The sequence below is a fragment of the Pristis pectinata genome, chromosome 20, assembly GCF_009764475.1.
Source record: "Pristis pectinata isolate sPriPec2 chromosome 20, sPriPec2.1.pri, whole genome shotgun sequence".
NCBI lineage: Eukaryota > Metazoa > Chordata > Chondrichthyes > Rhinopristiformes > Pristidae > Pristis > Pristis pectinata.
Genome location: NC_067424.1, coordinates 34,851,892 through 34,874,245, shown reverse-complemented (window position 1 = coordinate 34,874,245; position 22,354 = coordinate 34,851,892). Strand labels below are relative to the sequence as shown.

The window sequence follows — 22,354 nt, the reverse complement described above, 5'->3', positions numbered from 1 at the left end:
ATGTTCAAATAAAAAAAAACAAAAAACACAAATTCCTTCCCTGGTCCCTTTCCTCCAGTGAAATGAAGGGAGGAGATGGCCTTGTAAAATGGTCAAATCTGGCTCTTTGCATGGATTTCCCATCATGCAGATTTCAACTTACATACCCGCTCCAGATCCCAATGACCCAGTATAAGGGATGAGTAACTTTGAACTCCCTATTTGCTTATTTTATTACATTAGAACCATTACACAAATACAAGTTGTTATAAGATGATCATGGCCAGGCCAAGACAAAAGAACAACCTCAATTACCTCATCATCTCCTAGGCCTTCTTCTTCCATTACCTTTTCCAATTTTCTTTGCCTAGAGGAGAAACAAAGTTGGCAGGATATATGAAGATTGTGAGTGCTTTGGGCAAAATATCCAGTTTAAACATGTGGCCAAGTCAGCATTAAGAAGGTAGCCAACTAAGATTACAGAGGGAATCTTCTTCTCAGAGCTTCAGGTCAGGGTTATAGGGAAAGAGAGAATTATTCTGAGAGTGGTTATATCTAATCATCATTAATCTATGCTAATTCCAGGTAAAGCAGATCACATTAGTGCCTGGTCACAAGACTTGGCATGCAAGCTCGACATAGAATCTTTCCATTTCCTCATTTGGGATGCTGTTTTATCGCAAATGCATCAATAGCCAGACAAGAGATTCTGCTCGATTCCACTCTTTTTGTAAGTGCCAGCTACAAAACTTGAGCACAACATCAATCGGAATAAAGAAGTCCATATAATTGGAAGCTCACCTATCGTCTTAAGTATTCCTCTAACTACTACCAATAATTTTGGATACTGCGTGGAGTTAAAATAGATCCATCAGAATGGAAGGGATCTATTGCCAATCCCTAGGTCTTGAAACGTGGCTGGTGGTTTCAGTCTTGAATCATAAGGTTAAGGTCCTTCCACAGTACCATTAGACAGTTTCAGAATTTAGACCCAGAACCCATGAAGGGACTGCAATAGGTTAATAAGCCAAGTTAACACGCAGATTGGTAGAGAAATTGCAAGCAGTAGGAGTTGCCACCTGCCTGGTGCCCTCATCACTCATTTGGAAATTGTAGCCAATCACACTACTGCAGAGCCTTCTGTAAGTAACAGACTGCAGTGACAACGCACCAGTGTGGAGCATGCGAATGAGATGAAGGTAGTCTAACACAGGCTCATGGGCCCTGCCAATCATGAGCAGCCCAAGGAACCAGTGTGCTGGAGCTTTACACATAGGGCCAGGATGGTGAATAGGCATCATGGTCCAGGACATCAGTTTTCCTGTACAACCAATGGAGGCTTGTGGGATTGGTCCCAGAATCCCAGCCAACTACAGCTACTTTAAAAGGAATGGCCAGTGTTAGAATGTGGTAATGTTAGAAACACATAATGTTAGAAATACATGGTGACTGGGAGTCCTCCAGAGACTCTGGCTACAAATTACAGGTGGGAATTGACTCTCTGCTGTGGGTCTGGATGAAAAATGTGGATAAAATGTACTTTGAATAAGCGTCAGCTTAGGGTAACATCCTCCTCTGCTGCCTCAGAAGCTGATTAAATACAACAGGGTCTTTGTGAGGGCAGGGGGCCAGCTCAGAGGAGAGGTGGTGGGCAGAGGGTGTAGACGGACGGGGGTGCAGAAGTGGAGGCATGGAAGGGCACACAACGAGGGTAGATGGAGAGCAGCACACAATGGGAGAAAGGACAGACACAAGTAGGAGGGTGGTAAACAACGTGGAGATGGAAGGGAGGGATCAACAGGAAGGAGTGAAAGACAATGATCAGCATGTGAAAGAGGACATGGAACAGACTGACTTGATAATCCAGAACAGAGAGACACAAAGGGACATGGAGGGACAGATGCTGGAGAGAGAGACACAGAAGGTAGTACTGGCACAGAACACAGAGCACAAGGAAAGCAGAAGTGGGGAGGTGGGTGGATCAAGGGGGGAAAAACGAGGGTGCGAGACCAAGGAAAGTGACATGGAAGGGGCTGGGCAAAGGATACACACGCACAAATAGGAAGGGGGGGGGGGGGGGTGGGGACGGGGTGGAATCATCATACACAATGTGGTAAAGGTGCACATCCAATCTGGCACAGGGAGGGCAGGTTGGAGATTTGATCCATAAGGTGCGATGCTCCAAATATTAAAGCACAAATCAGTGGCTGAAAGCAGGAGAATTAGTCAGGGCAACTTGTCAGTTTGTGATTCGGCGTTTGATACTAGAACGAGATGAAATCAAGAGTGGGAGGAGAAAATTCACATAGACTTCTGGTGCGTGGTGAACGAGATGAACGTGCTCAGTTTGCAGACAGACATTAGTAAGCACACAAACATCCTGCCCACTTACCTCATTTCTCTTTCTTCATGCTGTGCGATCAGGTTACTGTAGAAGTTTTCAAGGGTAACTTTTGTAATCGTGACCCGCTCCTTTGTATGGTTGCTCATGGTGGGGTAGGAGGTCGTCTGCCCAGTCATCGCCATGGTTACCTGCCTAGCAAAAATAAACAGATGTGAATGGAGGAGTTTATAATATTTGATTTTCACACAGCTGTTGCAGTATGTTTTTTCACTGAGTCACCAGTAAAGCTGCAATTCAATTGACACAACTGCCAATTTCCTTGTCTCCAACTTTTTCCTAACACTGTGTCAGGAAATTTTTGAACACACAATCTGCACAGAGAGATGTTTTATTTTTAGAAGACAAGGTTACCAGCACACAAAATGGTGCAGAAAGTGCAAGACCTGAGTGCATCAGCTTAACCCAGTGACCATCAGCAAAAGCTGAATTGCCCTTCATTAATAAGCAATGAAAATTTAATACATTCAGTACACGCAAGCTTCATACTTATTTTGCATCCTTTTTCCTGAGTAAGATGTTAAGTGCAATAATTACAGAAGAATTTATCAATGGTGTTTTGGATGAAAAGAAGTCAACTGGACAAAAACAAGTTAAAAGTCATAGCTCCTTTTTAGATCACGTAAAATAAAAGGTGTGGACGAGGGCAATACAGTTGCTGTTGAATACACAGATTTGGGGCATATGATAAAGTGTCATATAGTAAGTTTACAATTCCACAGAATAAATGACACACTGACAGGCCAGATATTGAATTGGTTCAAGGACAAGAGTCAGTGCAGTAAACAATCGTTCTCAGGCTGGAGGAATGCATTCAGCTGTGATCCTCACAGGTCGGTATTAGGACCCCCCTGGCTATTTATTAATGACTTGGATATCCAGAGCAACATTTCAAAATTCACAGATGCACATGACAATAAACTCGACTCTGACACAAAACTTGCAAGTGTGGTTTGGGCAGTCTGGGGAATGGAAATTCACAAATCACTACCAAAAAAAAATTGAGATACAGAATAAAATTCACTATTAGGGAATTTATGCGAGGAAAAAAAACCTCAAACACAAAATGTGAAAGAAACAACAAATTTTGTCAATTTTTGTCAAGGGTTTTCATTACAGAAAAATTGCAATTCGGACAGTTTGCTGGGAATGCAATCCCTCCATAACACAGGAATGTACTGTACACAGTGAGAAGTGCAGTGGGTAAGCTCAGAGACACAGGCAGGCTCACAGGTGGCAGATGAAATTTAATATAGGGAAGTGTGAGGTGATGCACTTTGGTAGGAGGAAGTAGGAAAAACCATTCAATGCAAAGGGCACAATTCAAAAGATGACAAAGAAAGAAAGACAGGGATATCTATGTACGCAAATCTATAAAGATGGCAGGTCACATTAATAATATGTTTTTAAAATCACTGAAAGTGCATCGGATTCTGGGCACTGCAAAGAAATGCAATGGCTGAAGATTCAGTAGAATGCTCCTGTAAATAAGGGTCTTCAATTCTGTTCATGAACAAGCTGGGAGGATTGTTGAGCAGAGATAGATGTGAGGAGACTAAATGGCAGCATTCAGATTCACGAAGGATTTAAAGTGAGTAAAGGGAAACTACTTCCAGTGACGGAAGGGTCAAGAAACAAAAGGAAATTAGTTAAAGATGACTGGTGAAGGAAAGGGGTGGAATTTGGAACCACTTTGTTCATCCAATGAGGGTACATGATCTAGAACTCACTGCTTGAAAGCATGATGGAAGCAGATTCAAGTGTCACTTTCAAAAGCCAATAGGATAGATAGATTGGAGAAAGAGCTAGGAATGGATCAGGCTGGATTGTTCTGGACATCTAGATGTAAAGCATTCCATTCTCCTATTTCCATTTTTTATCCTTTCAGACTTTCCATTCCCTCACAGAATTATGGCAATTTGCAACACAGGAGTCTAGCATTCAGCCCACGACATCTACACCAGCCAAAAGCACAAGTTTTACCCACCAGCCAGCTGTCAGTCCGCAGCCTTAGAGGTTACAGCTACTAAAATAAATGGAGGGTTTGCATCCCCACTATCCTTTTCCCTTAGGTAGGCAGTTTAGAACACAGCTACTCTTTGGGTTTCCTCTTACCCTTCTAACAATGAACTGAATAGAAAGGCTTAAAATAAAACACTATGGGAAATAAGTCCTTCTTGTTCATGCTTATCAGACCTCTCATTTCATGCTCTCAAATTAAATGTCCCCTTGGCGTTCTCTGCCAAGGAAAACAATCTTAGTCTCGACTCCAGACCTGGCAGCATGCGTGTGAATCTGAAGTGAAAAGAGGAAATGCTGGAGATACTCATCAGCTCAGGGAGCGTCTGTGGAGACAGAAGCAGAGTCAACGTTTTAGGTCGATGACCTGTCAATTTAATTCTCCATCCACATCCATTCTGACCTGAAGTTTCCCTTTCCACAGATCTTACCTGGTCTGCTGAGTATTTCCAACATTCTCTTTTATTTCAGATGTCCAGCACCTAAGTTAAAGCACTGTTCTTTGTGTTTTTCTTTAAATCCCTTGTTTTCTCCTTTTGGTTAGGCTCAGGGCATTGCTAGCAAGGCCAGAATTTATTTGTCCATCCTTAATTGCCCTTGTAGCAGTGGTAATGAGCCACCTTCTTGAACTGCTGCAGTCCATCTGGTGAAGGTGATCCTACAGTGCTGTTGGATAACAAGTTCAAGGCTTTTGATCCAGCGACAAAGGACCAACAAAATATTTCCACGTCAGGACAGCGTACATTTTGGAGGGGAATCTGAAGGTGATGGTGTTCCTGTATGCCCACTGCCCCAGTTCAAGAGCTGGAGGTGCTCGGGACAAGTAACTGCAGTGCATTTTGTAAATGGTATACACACAGCCACTGTGCATTGGTGGTGGAGGGAACTGATGTTAAGGAAGGTTGGTAGGGTGTCAGTCAGGGAGCCTGCTGTGCCCTGGATGGTCCCGAGCTTTGAGAGTTGTTGGAGCTGCATTCACTTAAGTGGAGAGTATTCCATCATGCTCCTGACTTGTCTTGTAGACAGTGGAAAGGCCTTGGGGTGTCAGGTGGTGAGCCACTCACTGCAGGATACCCAGTCTCTGACCTGCTCTTGTAGTCACTGTATTTATGTGGCTGGACCAGTTGTGTTTGTGGTCAATGGCGACCCCCAGGATGTTAATGGTGGGGAGCTTGGCAGTGGTAATGCCATTAAATATGAAGGCCTATTGTAGACAGAGAACACAGTAGACAGACACAGAATGCCTATTCTTTTATTCTCAGCCTTGAAAAGCAAGAATCCCATGTGTATCCTTAACCACCAGATCCTTGTACTGCTACATTCAGTGGGCTTAGTTTAATGGTCTGCTACCCAGAAGGAAATAATCTTTCAGTATTTACGCCTCAAAGTCTCTCAGCTTTGAAGATTTTGACTCCTTCCATGACCTTTTCTGCTCCAGCCGTCCTGATTTTGAACCATTTTGCATTACCTTCTCCTTTCATTCCCAGTTTTGTTCAAGTGAACCTTGCCATAACCATGAACAATCATTAACAGAACCAGGAAGCCACTGCTTCAACTTGAGATTAACATCCTTGACAACTGTGTAACCATCTGGGTCACAAGCCAAAAAAACAAAGCACAAAAGGGAAGAGTATGCAAAAAGAAAGCAGAGATGAGACTCGTTTGTAATGGTCGTGTAACCATCCTTCATAACCCCATTTCTGTACTACAACCCATCTCAACGAGGTTATCACCTTTTTGCCCTACACTCACACCAATGAAACCACTGTACGGGCAGGAAATCGTATGATTAACCATAATGTTCTTCCTACTCAGAATCTACCAGGGGAATAAGCAACCACTTGCATTTACCAAAGTGTCCCAAGTTGTTTTACTAGAACACAGAGAAAGTGATCAAAAGCCTAGTCAAAGAAACATCTACATAGCACTTAGAGATAGTGACCTTAGGGCATTGACAATGAGAAATGAACTGGTTTGCAAGAACAGGAGACTAGGTGACGGTATACCAACCTCTTCTGAAAGTGCCAGATTGTACTTTTCTCACTAACCCTTGGAATAGAAATAAATAATGGTTATTATAAGAGAAGGACTTAATGTAAACCTTCGTAAGTGGCTATTAAAGATAAACAATGTAGGGAGTACTAACCAGTTCTTCCACTGTTCTCTCAGTGCTGCTGCTTCCAGCCTGAGCTACCCAATTTTGAGAAAAGTATTGTTCCATAACACTTGCAGACATACTTGCAAGACTGAGAATAAGCCAACTGTAGATATACTTCAAACTTCCCTTTAAAGGGATTGGTATACTTCAAGCCCTCTTCAAAGAGACATGCATTTTTGAGTCTGATGATTTAGATCTCGAGTCCATCCCAAATACAGTAAATCTCCGATAATATGGCACACTCAGGATTTTGGCAGTACCGTATTGTCACATTTTTCATACTATTGGATGTTATTTGTTAATCCCTCAATACTCCTTTAGAGTGCAGAGTCTGCAGAATCTCTTGTGTCTCCACTCTTAGTTTTTTTTGTGAAAGATGTTACACAGTATGATAATAAATGCTCCACTGAATCAGAAAAGTTGAGACAGAGGACGTGAACCAAGACCCCAGTGTGGTAGACGGAGGGTGGGAAACATTACTTCATGAGCCAGATGCCAAATTATCAGGATGTCTGAATAGCTGGATAGTGGATTACTGTATCTTACACAATTTGGACATGAGAAAGTGTAGATATTACTGATTTTAGATCTGTACAAATGTGTTTCCATACAAAGACAAAGCTAGTACCTGGAACACCAGTACATTATGTAAGAAACAGACAAAGGCCTTATAGTCATTAGAATCTGCCACAACGTTATGACCATGGCTGATCCAGTACCTTGTCCACTTTCCTGTCTTATCACCCTGTTGTTAGATTCTCTTATTGCCTAAGGATCCATCAAACTCAGCTTTTAACATTCTTAAGGACAAAGAATTCACTGCTTTCTGGGGAAGAGAATCCCAGGAATTACACCACCAATTAGAGAAAATTCTCATCAGAAAGTTGGACACAAAATGCCATTCCAGTTATTCAAACACGTAGCCTGATAGTGATGAAGCACAGCACTATTAAAAAGGTGCAACCTTCAAGATGAGGAGTTTTAATGGAAGCCCAGTCTTCCCCCTCAGCTGGAGAAAAAAAAAAGATCCCTTGGGACCGTATAGAAATCAAGTAGGGAGTTCTCCTTGCAGCCAGTATTGACTCTCAACCAACATCCAGTCACCAACTCTCAACCAATTATTTGGTCATTACTTCACTGGGACCTTCTTGTACACGAAGTGGCTGCTGCAATTCCTACATTAGGACAGTGAAGCAGTTCTAATATACTTAAAAAGTACTTTCCTGGCATTTGGGGCATCCTGAAAATCACCATCTTTCTTTATATAAATATAAATTGTTGTAATGCACGACATCAGTAGTCACACAGTAAACAGCACTGCACATACCGACATTAGAAGGCACCATGCCACAGACTATCACTCTGGTCAGACAGCTCACTCCATTTCTTCAGCTTTGGTGAAAAAAAATGAACTACTATTGTGCACGGCAGCCAAGCTTTAATTAAAACCATTTATGCTTAAGTTTGAGAGAAAACACCAGGGAAATGTGTGGGATTGGAGAGGTTACCAAAAAAGCAGGAGGCAGGCAACACAGTAACATTACTTTCCTGGCATGCCATGACAGAACCAACAGCCAGCTATTTATAAAGAGGAACGTGGGATAACAAAATCCAGGAAAGCAAGAAGTTGAATCAGGAGTGCTCCTGTGAGCTTTGAATTTATTAATGCAAAACTGATCCCAAATCAATCAGAAAGCAGAAGGGAAGCATTCCAGTGCACCAGGCTTTGACTTCTACATTCTGTGGTTCTCCGATTCATCAGCAGCTAAAAAAAAGTGACAGTAAAAAAAACCTTTGTCCCTGCTTTCTTATGTGCAGGGACTCCTGATAATTATTTAACAATGGGGAAATGATCATTTAATAGATTTAATGAAAGAGAAAGAATTTACACTTCAATATATATTATAATGCCACCAATTTGTGTCCAGTAATACCACACAGAGTGACTTAAAGATGAATGCCCTGTATTCCTGAGGCTGAGACAATTTATTGTTACATTGCCTCTGTCTTTATCTGATTGCACCAATAAAATCAGTTTCAGAGTCTCTGTTCCCCCTCCCTATTCTGGCTAAAACCAGGACAGATTGTGGTTTTGGGCCCTGGTCTACCAATGGCCAATCTGGATTGAGACTGCCAAAATGACAAGAGTCACTGCCATAATAATGGCATAAAAAATTATGCAAGCTTACTTCAAACACTCTCTAGTTTCCAGCAAGAGCAAATTGACAGAACAAATCACCACAGGAAATTAAAATATCAGTGTTCAACTGGCGAAAAGTAGTTTTAGATACCTCCAGAACCCGGACAGCATGAACCGTCAGCTGAAAAAATATATCTTGTACAGGATCAGAGCTGGGCTCAGACTAGACTGAGTCATTTTGCATCAGTCTCAGAGAGAATGCTCACTGCAGTAAAAGTTAGATGTGACAAGTTCCAACACTGCCCCAATAAATTTGCTTTTCTCCGAATTTGGGTCCTCTGGCATAAGCTGTTCCATCAGCCCCCAACAGCGATGGTGGCATCCATGTTGTTTAACTGGGCCTCATGGAGTTATCACGTTCAATGATCAGGAGCAAGCCCAGATCAAAATGAGCATGCCTCACCCAGGCTTTACCAAGAACAAGTTCCACAACTTCAAATTCTTTTGTAATTGTAGCCGTTGCTGTTGTACCACTAAACCATAAACCCAGAGATCACAGGATGAAATCCCACTCCAGTGACATGAATCCATCATTTGATCGACACTTCAGCAGAGTAGAGGGAACACCAAATTGCCAGAGAGATGTCAAACAAAAGATCCCACAACACCAACTGAAAAGCCGGCAAGTTGGCCCTATGCCTTGGCAATCCTTCAATTATAAAGCAGAATCTGCTTTAAAATTGCCGTGACTTTGAGGTTGTGAAAGGCACTGGACGGCTCTTCGTTCACAGCCAATAGCACAAGTCACTCAGTCTCCTGGCCTTCTTGAACATATCTGGGAACTCATCCTTCAAGGATCAAGCTCAGAAAGAGATCTAATTTACATCAGCCATGGCTCAGATGGTTGTACTCTCACCTGTATGTCAATGCGTGGGGACAAGTCACATTTTGGAGGTTTGAGCACCAATATCTAGACTGACATTCTAGTGCAGTAATGAGGGAATGTCGCAATGGAGAAGGTGACATCATCGTTAGATCATGGCCTGTCTGCCCTCTCTGGTGGATGTTAAAGTTCCCATTTTGAGAGCGGGAGAGCTAGGAGTATCTTGGCCAGTAATTATCCTCAAACAATGTCATTTAGACTGATTACCCAGTCATTTGGGAGAGCTTGCAGTGTGAAAATTGGCCTGTGCTCCCTACATTATAACAGTGACTACACTTTAAAAATACTACTTTGGTCTTTATCCTATGGCTGTGAAAGGTGCTATTTAAATGCAAGTCCTTTTTCTACCAGGGATCTTAGCTAAGGAACAAAGTATGAGTAAACCCTGAAGGCTTTTTACAACCAATGAAATCAAAACTTCACTCCACACTTTCCAGTGCTTTGCCTGGATGTACAATTGACATATTTATTCACCATGTGTATTTCAATTAGAGTGACACAATTAGGAAGTCATTTCTTTCTCCCTGTGGGATAGTGACTGTGTTATTTTTATCGAATGGTTCTGATATATATGGTGACATCATGCTGACAGCTGTAACTGAACCATAACTGCAGAGCTCTCACTATATTTTTTTTAAAAAGTACATTCAAGTCACTTGCCAGCAAGGACAGCATATGTTGATTGTTCCTACCTGAGATCATGACAGCAGGCTGCCTTTTTGTTTTACAAAGCATTGTGGTTTCTGTGTAGAGGACTCATGCGAGCTGCCGTTAGGTAGGGAGATAGAACATAGAACAGTACAGCACAGTATGGCCCTTCAGCCCATGATGTTGTGCCGACCTATATAAACACCTGGTCCCTGATCAATTTAATCCTTCCCTTCAAACAGCCCATAACCTTCCATTTTTCTTTCTTCCATGTGCCTCTCTAAGTCTTTTAAATATTCCTATTGCATCACCACCACCCCTGGCAGTGCGTTCCAGGCACCCACCACTCTGTGTGTGACAAACCTACCTCTGACATCTCCCCTAAACTTTCCTCCTCTCACCTTAAACTGATGTCCTCTATCATTGGCCATTGCTGCCCTGGGGAAAAGGTGCTGGCTGTCCACTTTATCTATGCCCCTCATAATTTTATACACCTCTATCAAGTTTCCCCTTGTCCTGCATCGCTCCAAAGAGAAAAGCCCTAGCTCACTTAACCTTTCCTCAAAGGACATGTTCTCTAATCCAGGCAGTATCCTGGTAAATCTCCCCTGCACCCTAAAGCTTCCACATTCTTCCTATAATGAGGTGACCAGAATTGAACACAATACTCCAACTGTGGTCAAACCAGAGTCTTATAGAGCTGCAACATTACCTCGCGGTTGTTGAGCTCAATCCCCTGACTAACAAAGGCCAACACACCATACGCCTTCTTAACTGCCCGATCAACTTGCGCGGCAACTTGAGGGTTCTATGGACTTGGACCCCAAGATCCCTCTGTTCCTCCACACTGCTAAGAATCCTGCCGTTAACCTCGTACTCTGCCTTCAAGTTCATTCTTCCAAAGTGCATCACTTCACACTTTTCCAGAATGAACTCCGTCTGCCACTTCTCTGCCCAACTCTACATCCTGTCTACATCCCTTTGTAACCTATGACAACCTTCTGCACTATCCACAACACCTCCAACCCTCATGTCATCTGCAAACTTACTAACCTACCCCTCCACTTCTTCATCCAAGTCATTTATAAAAAAATCACTAAAAGCATGGGTCCCAGAACAGATCCCTGCAGAATACCACTGGTCACCAATCTCCAGGCAGAATATTCCCCTTCTACAACCACCCTCTGCCTTCTGTGGGCAAGCTAATTCTGAATCCACGCAGCGAAGTCTCCATGGATGAGCCTACCATGGGGAACCTTTAAAACGCTTTACTGAAGTCCATATACAGCACATCCACTGCTCTACCTTCATCAATTTGTTTTGTCACCTCCTCGAACAACTCAATTAGGCTCATGAGGCATGACCTGCCACTCACAAAGCCATGCTATCGCTAATAAGACTATGCTTCTCCAAATGGTCATAAATCCTATCCTTAAGAATCCTCTCCAATAGCTTGCTGACTTAAGACTCACTGGTCTATAATTCCCAGGATTATCCCTGTTACCTTTCTTGAACAAGGGAGCAACATTCGCCATCCTCCAATCCTCTGGTATCACTCCTGTGGCCAGGGAGGATGCAAATATCATTGTCAATGCCCCAGCAATCTCTTCCCTCGCTTCCTGTAGTAATCTGGGGTACATCCCATCCAGACCCGGGGAGTTATTTATCCTAATGCTTTTCAGAAGCTCCAACACTACCTCTTTCCTAACCTCAACATTAGTCCGATCTATGCTGACCTCACATTCGTCAAAGTCCCTCTCCCTATTGAACACTGAAGCAAACCTCCTCCACCTCTGGGCACATTTCCCCCTTTATCCCCAAGTGGTCCTACCCTCACTCGTCATCCCCATTCTTTACGTATGTGTAGAACATCTTGGGGTTTTCCTTAATTCTACTCGTCAAGGCCTTGTCATATCCCCCTTCCAGCTATCCCAAGTCCCTTCTTAAGCTCCTTCCTGGCTACCTTATAATTCTGAAGAACTCTGCCTGATTTTTGCTTCCGAGAGCTTAAGTATGCTTCCTTCTTCCTCTTGACTAAATGTTTTGCCTCTTGTCAACCATGGTTCCTTTACCCTATCATCCCTTCCCTGTCTCAGTGGGACAAAGCTATCCAGAACCCCATGCAAGTGTTTCCTAAACAGCCTCCACATTTCTTCTGTGCATTTTCCTGAGAACATCTGTTCCCGATTTATGCTTCCAAGTTACTGCCTAATACTGTCATAATTGGCCCTCCTCCAATTAAAAATTTTCCCATATCGTCTGCTCCTATCCCTGTCCATGGCTATACCCAAGGTCAGAGAGTTGTGGTCACCACCTCCGAAATGCTTACCCACTGAGAAGTCTCTCACCTGACCAGGTTCGTTGCCTAGTACAAGATCCAGTATGGCCTCTCCTCTAATCAGCCAGTCCACATACTGCATCAGGAATCCTTCCTGGACACACCTAACAAATTCTGCCCCATCTAAACCTTTTGCACTGAGGAGCCAATCAATATTAGGGAAGCTGAAGTCTCCCATGACGACAACACTGTTATTTTTGCACCTTTCCAAAAATCTGCTCCTTTGTGTCCTGGTGGCTATTGGGGGGCCCATAGAATACTCCCAATAGAGTGATCGCTCCCTTCCTCTTTCTGACTTCCACCCACACTGACTCAGTAGACAATCCCTCTATGACACCTTTCTGCAGCTGTAACACTATCCCTGATTAGCAATGCCATTCCTTCACCTCTTACCTCCCTCCTTATCCCTTTTGAAACATCTGAAGAAGGAACAGCAATACATTTTCAAGTTGGACGGTACACAACTTGGAACAGATTTACAGATGATCGATTGTATGTATCTGCTATCTTATAGGCAGATTGCTGTAAGGTTTGAAATATGGTAAATATTTCAATGTGGTGGTGGAGGGAGTGAATACTTAACGTAGCAGATGGGATACCAATCAAGCAGGCTATATTGTCAAGGAAGATTCTTCAGTGCATTTTCTGCTGTACTCAGACAACTCGAGAATATTTCAGTATTTTATCATAAAGTTTTGGAGTCAGGAGATGCATCACTCAGAGCAGACCACTCGTTACAGAAGCTGAACAATTCTTTAATGTCAGAGTCAGTACTGCATGTAAACAGGTCCTTTGGTCCAGCAAGTCCATGCCAACCATTAGGTACCCATTTTTACACTAATCCTACCCTAACCCAATATTCCCATCAACTCCCCCACTAGATTCTACCACTAGGGGTGATTTACAGTGGCCAATTAATCTACTAACCAGCTCACCTTTGGGATGTGGGAGGAAATGGGAGCCCCCGGAGGAAACTCACTTGGTGACAGGAAAACATGCAAACTCCACACAGAGAGCACTGGAGGTCAGGATCAAACCTGTGTCACTGCAACTGTCAGGCAGCAGCACTACCAGCTGTGCCACTGTGCAGCCAATGTCGACTTAGAGGGGGAACTTGAAGGTGTTCAAGGTGTACAGTGTTGCCATAAACTTGCTGCCCTCGTTTTTCAGGTTGTGTACTCGAGGGACGTTAGCGTAGAAACCCTGGCAAGTTGCTGCTATCCATTCTATAGATGGCACACAACAGCCGGAGTGCACCAGCAGTGAACATTAAAACATCCATAAATACTTGTGTCATCCAGCTTTCATTTCCCTACCCACTTCTCCTTGTATCTAATAAAACAAAAATGTTATAGCGAATGGGGAGAAAAATTGTAGAATTTTTACTGCACCAAGTGATTTTTTTTCTCCAAAGCAATAACCAAAAGGACCCAGGAGGGTTAGCAATTCTTTCCAGAGTTGGGAAAGGTACGTACACTGAAAGCTGTTGCTGCCATATAGTCAGAGTACTACAGCAAAGAAACAGATCCTTCAGCCCATCTAGTCCATGCCAACCTGATCTTCTACCTAGTCCCATCTACCTGCACCCAGACCATATCCCTCCAAACCCCCAACAAACATGCATCTACCACTTCCACTGGCAGCCCGTTCCATACTCGCACCACCCTCTAAGTGAAGTTTCCCCTCAGATTCCCTTTAAATATTTCACCTTTCACCCTAAACTTATGTCCTCTAGTTCTAGTCTCACCCATCTTTCGGGTGAATGCATTCAGGCTTTTTCCCCCATCTATACCCTTCATAATTTCGTATACCTCTAAGATCTCCTCTCATTCTCCTGCACTCCAGGGAAAAAAGTCCTAACCTATTCAACCTTTCCCTATAACTCAAGTCCCAGCAACATCCGTGTACAATTTCTCTGCACTCTTTCAAGTTTATTGATATCTTTCCTGTAGGTAGGTGACTACAACTGCACACAACACTCCAAATTCCACCTCACCAACGCCTTGTACAACTTCAACAAAACATCCCAACTCCTGTACTCAATACCCTGGTTTATGAAGGCCAAAAGGCCAGCAGTTAAGTCACCAGGCTCCTTCACTCTCTTCCAAGCTATGGGAATTAAAATGCAACTAGAGTTACTTCAAAGAGCAGATCTACAATGACTCACATTTCTGGGACTTCAAGCTCACCCTTTGTAGCAAGCAAGCAGAGAATGGCTTGACTCCCCCATCTCCAGAACTACTTTGAATCCACCATTCACATGGCTAGAAAAATTGCAATTAAAAAAAAACAGATCTCAATTCCACAGACTACCAATCATGCATTTTAAGGCTGATCCTGGAATCATCCATGTATGATCAAATTTCTGTACTTCACTAGCATTTTATTAGCCTTGGTAATGGAAGTGTAAAGATTCTGCAGTGTGCCAGGAGGAGTAGGGATCTCACAGTGCACTGAAACTGACAGGGTGCTGTGGTCTCTGGGACTGTATTGATGGGCCAGGAACCACATTTCACCGTTTCCACAATTCCCAAGTAGTGTCACTATTTATGGAGAACCCCCCCAACACCTAAAGGTTTAATGACCATGGCTGGTTTTAACTGTGGAAAGCTGCCTTAGGACTCCCACACAAAATAGGCTCAAATACACTGGGTGTGCAGTGTCCGCAAAGGAGAGATCAAGTGCACTGGGTCAAGTGTGGTAATGCGAACAGTGACAAAAATAGACTCAGCCATTCAAATGTGCTCTATCACGTAATTGGATCGTGGCTAAATATAACTGATCCCACATTGTCCAATTATGTGACCTCTTACTCTGGAGGTCGGACTTTTACACAAGGATTCCACAAACTTTCAACCTGCTGAAACCATGATAAATTTCTGCCTGTTCCTCTTGCATGTAATCCCAAACCAAAAATAATTGTCTGCACTGGAAATATGCAAGATAACTACCCAAGGGAAAAAAAAGAGACATTGCAACAATATGCTGGAAGGGGAAGCTAACTCGAGGTGGGAAAGTTACTACATGACAGCTCTGTTCTGTAACTTCCCTCATCATTCAAATGATTAGGAACTGAGACATACTGGGGTGGGAAAGTGCCAGCTTAAAGTCGGGGTCAATGTTGAATTAGTTGACCGCTACTGATGTAATAAGTGGCTTTGGTAGCCCCACCTTGGGAGAAAAAGGAAGTTCTGAATTCAGATCTGCTGTAGTTAGGGAATTAACTTTCCCTGCGAATGAATGGGTTGATATTACCATCCTCCCTGCTGCTTCCACATCATGTAATGCAGAATCACAGCAACTGCATCCCTCGTAAGGTATGTGCGTCAATCAAAGATATGCACCATCAACCACAATACACTCAAGTCTGATGAAATGACTGTGTTAGTTATGAAACCGAGAAACCGGGAGTTTATAAACCAATTGAACATTTGCCGTGGGGAAATTATTGGAAACTATAACCAAGGACTTTATCTGAGCACGTAGAGAAATGTGAGGGGATGACAGCACAATGTCATGCATTTGTAAAGGGTAGGGACATGTCAAATGAAACCAATTGAATTGAGTAATTGAGTTGTGGAAGAGGACTATCTATGGATGTCAATTATATGGTCTTCCAAAAGGCACTTGACAAGGTTCTATATGCGAGACTGCCTGCAAAAATTTGAGTTCATAGGAGAATGGAAAACTGACCAGTTCAGAGATTGTACAGTCTTGTATTTCCAGCCTACACCCAGACTTCGGCTCATCCAAACCTACACTGCCCATAACTCATTCACCATCTTAACTTTCCCCATCTCTGCAGCCTCCTCCATCTCAACAAGCCCAGCACCCCATTGATCCGATGTTGGCCTCTGGTACAAAACCCCTCCTATTGTAGCAGCGCTAGTAGACGTGCTTCCAGCCACTTGGGGCCTATTCTCTAGGATTTCTCCCTCCGCTTCTCCAGTTCCCTTTCATTCGCTAAAAGCAACACTTTTAGTCACTCAACTTAATATTTCCTTTTAGGACTGAGCACCCAGATTTTACAAAAAAATAACCAGTTTCTTTCATGCCTTTCACAGCTTCTAATCTTTTGAAGCTAAATTATGAATTTCTCAAGTCATTTTACAAAGTTGCACTGCAGCCAATTTATCCACAACTAGGCTCCACAAACAATGAATGTAACACTAACCTAAAAATTGTTTTTCCCAGTGTGTTGATTGAAGGAAAACAGGGGGGGAAAAAAATCTCTGCTCCTCCTCAAAAATAGTACCATACCTTCTTCTGCATCTCATTTAAAAGATGGCACCTCTGACAGTACAATATTTTCTTAGCTACTGCACTGGAGTGTCAATTCCAATTTTTGTGTTTAGTTCTCTGAAGGTGGACTTGAAAACAGAACTTTACAATTATGGATAAGAGTGCTGCCCACTGACACCAATGAAGAAATTCTCCACTGCGCCAGCACTTCCTTTGGTCATCTGAGGAGGAATGCTTGAGGGTCAAAGCCAGCACAAAGCTCATGGTCCACCAGGCAGCAGTGACCCACACCTTCCTGTATGATTCATACATGGACTAATTATGAAAGGCATGTCAAAGCACTGGGGAGGTACCACGAACACGTCTCCCCAAAACCTGCCACATCCTCTAGCAGGTTAGTGGACCAATGTCAGCATTCTCTGCCAGGCCAACATCCCCAGCATAGAGGCTCTAAATCACACTGAGTCAGCTCCAATGGGTAGGCTACATCGTTCACATGCTCACAACAGCTTCCTAAAACATGCACTCTACTCAGAGCTCCAACACAGCAAAAGACTGCTGGTTGGACAGAGGAAATGGTTCAAGAATGTTTTGAAAGCCTCTTTGAAAAATGGTAACATTTATATTGACTCATGGGAACCTCACGACCCCAGACCACACAAAATGGAGAAAGCCTTCTGTGAACCTCAAATGCCTTCATTGAGAGCAATGTAAATGGAAAAAGGAGTACATCACCTCCCAAACAACCCATCTAGCATGCCTGTCAAGCACCTTCAGCCCCATCTGCAACAAGAGTTTGGCTTCAACATCCACCTCATAACCCACAGGGAAAGCAAATCATCCTCGACCCCAACAGACTGCCCAAGAGATTTTATGCCTCATTAAAATCCAAAGGCAATACATGCCAGTCAGCCTAACAAGTGCTGGCTTCTAAACTGGAAACAGGTAATAAAGTTCTCATCCTCGTTTGCCTACAAACCAATCTTTCGATCACCTGCTCTATTGTTTCCTGTGGTTCTGAGGTTTTTGTTTGATAATACTCCTGTAAAAGGCCTGGGGCAATTTAGCACACTAAACATTGCCTTATAAATACAAATTATTGTTTTTGCATTAAGAGAAAATTAGGTTTCTGGCTCCTGGCAATGACTCCTGAAAGAGAATGCAAATATAGGGATAGGGCTGGGCCCTGTTAAACAGGGTAGCTGTTGAGGCTCATGGAAGACGAGGTACTGCAAATGCAAAATTCTTTCACAGAATTGGTGGCTTCAACAAAAAGAGCAAAATTAAGTACAAAAAAATGCATTAAAAATAGCTCGGAGATTGGCCAACAGGATACTGTATTTTTAAAACTCTAGGATTTATAGGAATACTTCAATATTAACTTTCTTTCACAAAAATGAGAGAGAACTGAAAATGCAGAAAGGTGTTGCAAGAGGCAGAACAAGGGACTACAAAAAGGTGGAAACTGCAAGATGCCCAATCAGGTGTTTCAGGTCACATCACAAGACTAGAGGCCTGAACGATAACATTTCAGGGCATTTTGACTAGGAAGAAGTTACAAAGAAGTCACAAAGAAGTCAGAAAAAGATTCAGTTAAACATGGAAGGCTTCAGGGGGAAATAAACAGGGTACGTGAATGGCTCAGAAAGAGCAGATGGAAAAGGGGAAGGTCATCAGCTGGGTAGAAAAATTAGGAAGGCAGAGTATTTTTAAATGGTAGGTGAAAGGAGCTGGTTCGCAGGGACCTGGGATTCCTTGTATAGAAATCACTGAAATTGTGGTTCAGCAAGTAATCAGGAAAGAAAACAATACGTCAGTGATTGCAAGATGATTTGAGTAAAATGGTAGGGATATCTTGCTCCAATAGAACCTGGTGAGAAAAATATTGGAATATTTTGTTCAGTTCTGGTCTCCCTACATACATAAGGACATACTTATAATACAACAAATGCAGTGATCCCAGGGATGACAGATTCTCAAGTTTAGAAGAATGAGAGGTGATTGCATTCAAACATACAAAGTTCTTAAGGGACTTGACAGGATAGAGGTAGAGATGATGTCTCCCTGGCTGGAGTGTTTAGAACCAGTGGTCACAGACTCAAGAAAAGGCCTAAGCCATTCAGGACCAAGATAAAAAAAATTCTTCACCCAAAGTGGCGAATCTTTGGAATTCACCGTCCAGGGGGGCTGTGGAGACTCTGCTACAGAGCATATTTAAGACAGAGATCAATAGATCTGCATATATATTAAGGGAAACAAGGTTAGTGCAGAAAAGCAGTGCTGAGGTAAAAGATCTGTCATGGTGGAGCAGGCACAAGAGGGTTGAATGGCCTACCCTAGCTTGTAGTTCTGATTTCTCTGCCCCTGTGTCCCTGATTCACAGCACTGAGCAACAGCAGATCCCACAGGATCACTTGGTCAGTTTGTTCACACTCACCAGCAGATAGGGTTGTAACTATCTGCTATCAGGCGGCTTCTGAAAGGCATTGTTAAAACAATGTAACCCGAGATGAGATGCCTGCCAGCCCTGGTGGATACGGCCAACAATCAAACAATGGCAATATACAATCTGCACAGGGGTCATCAGGTGATCAATGAGTCAGCAATCCGGAGAGCATAGAACATCAAAAACCACATGTTCAAAGCTCCAAATTACTTGAGCCTCACAAGAAGACCTGATGCCTACATCCCCTGCAGAAATATAACTAGAAGTAGAATCTTTAACTTCAGATCAGCACAGCTACACGCACTGCTGAGACTACCACTCTTCCCTGCACACTTTGAAAGGGTAGCCAACAATTGGTTACCAAGCCTCACTGTGATGTGGACACCCGAGAGTATCTAGGGATCAGCTCCCTCTTATTTTAAACATGCAACACATCCCCTGTGGAGTATCACAACACTGCGAGAAAGAATGAATTCATATTTCTATAGTGTCTTTCACCATCTCAGAATGTCCAAAATCATGTTGCAATTGCAAAGATACTTATGAAAATGTGTTCCCTCTTATAGAGCAGGAAACAGCAGCCAATTTACATACACGAAGCAAAATCCCACACAGTAATTATTTTAGTGATATTGATTCAGTTTAAATATTGGCCAGGCAACCAGGAAGAATACACTTCTTATTCAAAGTAATTTTGCACGATCTTTTACATACACCCAAGAGATTAATGGTTAAACATCTCCATAAGACACCACCTCCGACAGTGCAGTACAACAGTTACTTCCAGATGGAGCAACTTACATTGAGGAAGTGCAGCTGTTACAGTGAGATTGAGACATCTATCCCAAGCTGAAAAGCAAAAGGCTGCAGATGCTGGAAATCTGAAATAAAAACAAAGTATTCCCAATAATTTTCTGCATGCTTACTGCAATGCTTTTCAACAAGGTCAGAGAACCTGGGAATGAAAGGCACTTTGACAAGGAGAGAGTCGGTGAGGAAGAGGTACTTGTCCTTCACGCCTTGGAATTGGGCACTCTCAGTAGGAAGTCTACAGGAGGCATGCATGGATAACAAAACTACTGTGGGGTTCACAAGATTCCCTTCTGAATTTGTTTAAAAAATGGAAACACATGAAGGACAGAGGGAAAAACTAATTGACATCAATGATAATCAAGCTAAATTCTGGGGCAGTTCTTTGAAAAGAGGAAGACAAATTCCAACACATTGAACTGGTAAAACAGACATCCACATTGCATGAATGTCCCAAACATTTGCCACTCACAACGCAACTAATTGGGAATCCAGATACAGCTATTTCTGACTAGTAAATAAATAATTGGTCACAGGCATCACTGTTGGGAACAGGATCTCAATATTCACAGTACATCTCCATGAACGTCTGCCTTTCAGTACCTTTTGTTAGTGAAATGATTAGGCAAGAATTGAAGCCAGCAAGTTTATGACCATTGTTTGTGTTTACTTCCTTGATTACTGATTCGTTGTTAACAGGATGCCATGCAAGTAAAAATAGCAGCCTATAGCATTGGAGCACCACCAAAAATATCATATGACTGCTTCCAAATGAAGTGAAGATGACAGGTCAAAATGGAGAGGACACTGAGCTTCCTTTGTCACAAATTGGTTTGGGGCAGAGTGCTAGTTGGACGCACAAGTTCAGGTTTAACAAGTTCTTCTTAAAGATGGGATCCATTTAACAAGAACTTCAATGGCTTCAGGGCCTTTTTTAGTTAAAGCAGACACTGCAAAAATCTTTTGTTAACTCCTGAAACCTGCTTTGTATTTTGGCTTTGGTTAATTGTACTGCCTGATGAATTACAGCCTGATATAGTTTACTTATTTGACTGGCAGCTGAAAAAAGCCAACTTGCATCGATGATACCTCCTACTTACTGAACAGTAAAAAAAGCTTCACGGATTAATCTGTCATTTGAAATTAACCACATTTCAACTCTCGGGAAGCAAGCACGTGTTTATGGAGCCGATTTCTGCATTACAAATGTGGATATTTGGAACATCCATATCATGATACTTGTTTCCAATCTATAATAAACAGAGGCTGACAACATTGGGCCAGACAGTGTTTGATCCAGCCCGCACCTGGAGGACATCTCCATGCTATTCCGACACCTGCGATTACCTTTTGCAGCCATCCCATGAAGAGAAGCAGTGTGCAAGCTGCAACCAGACCTTGTGACAGATATCGATACCCTGCCCTAGTCTTTTGGCAGTTCAGGCAAAACCTTTTCAAACCATTTCTAAATGTCTATAATCAGATACATTTAAAAAGTTAAAAAATTTAAACATTTAAAGATGTTTCCAAATTAAATTTTCTAGTTGTCTGGTGTAAAACAAATACATTAATATTAACAACTACTCCTTACGTAGTCCCTCGGGATTGAGGATGAATTACTTCCACTCTGGTTTTGTCATTTCAGTGGTGGCTAATGAAGCCAATATGGAACCACAGACTCTCGTGCAGAAGGGCACAGGTGGTGGCTGACAGTGCGGGCAGCGGATGATGCATTACTTCTGCAGCTTACACAGGTTCCCAGTACCAACCCGAATGCGCCACCTCCACATTGAGTAATTATGGGCCAGAGATCCTCAGAAGTCCATGACGACGTTTCATTTCTTCAAGGAGGTTTTAAGCACATCCTTCAATCTTCTCTTCTGTCTACCTGGTAATTTCTTCCTATGACAGCTCAGAATGGATTCTCTGTTTCGGGAGTCTGGTGTATGGGCATGTGAACAATGTGGCTTGCCTAATGTGACCAACTGAGTGCACCTAGGAACTCAACAGTGGGCATGATGTCCTGGGAGAAGATGTTGACATTGGGTTGTTGTCCTTCCAGTGAACTTGGAGGATTTTGCAGAGACAGCATTGATGGTAATTTTTTGCATTCATTTGTGATGCTGACTGTAGGCAGCCTGGGTCTCAAAAACATACAAGCACAGAGATCACTGTTGCCTGGTAGACCATGAATTTTGTACCATGTCCAAGATCTTGACCTTCAAATATC

At 42.7% G+C, this 22,354-nt stretch overlaps 1 protein-coding gene across 8 annotated transcripts in view; it reads right to left on the bottom strand.

Moving 5' to 3' along the window:
- Positions 1 to 22,354, bottom strand: part of LOC127580783 (serine/threonine-protein kinase 38) — a 72,995-nt gene that overhangs the window by 25,406 nt on the left and 25,235 nt on the right. For 4 of the 8 annotated variants that reach the window (XM_052034658.1, XM_052034656.1, XM_052034660.1 and 1 more), the window contains 2 exons: positions 2,372 to 2,515; positions 295 to 346 (listed from right to left, as the gene is read on the bottom strand). In XM_052034658.1, the coding sequence (XP_051890618.1) occupies positions 295 to 346; positions 2,372 to 2,505 (186 nt within the window). In that variant the 5' untranslated portion in view covers positions 2,506 to 2,515. Of the gene's footprint in view, positions 1 to 294; positions 347 to 2,371; positions 2,516 to 4,576; positions 4,600 to 20,115; positions 20,196 to 22,354 lie in introns of those variants that run through there. The other 4 variants (XM_052034662.1, XM_052034654.1, XM_052034661.1 and 1 more) reach the window with 3 other exon arrangements.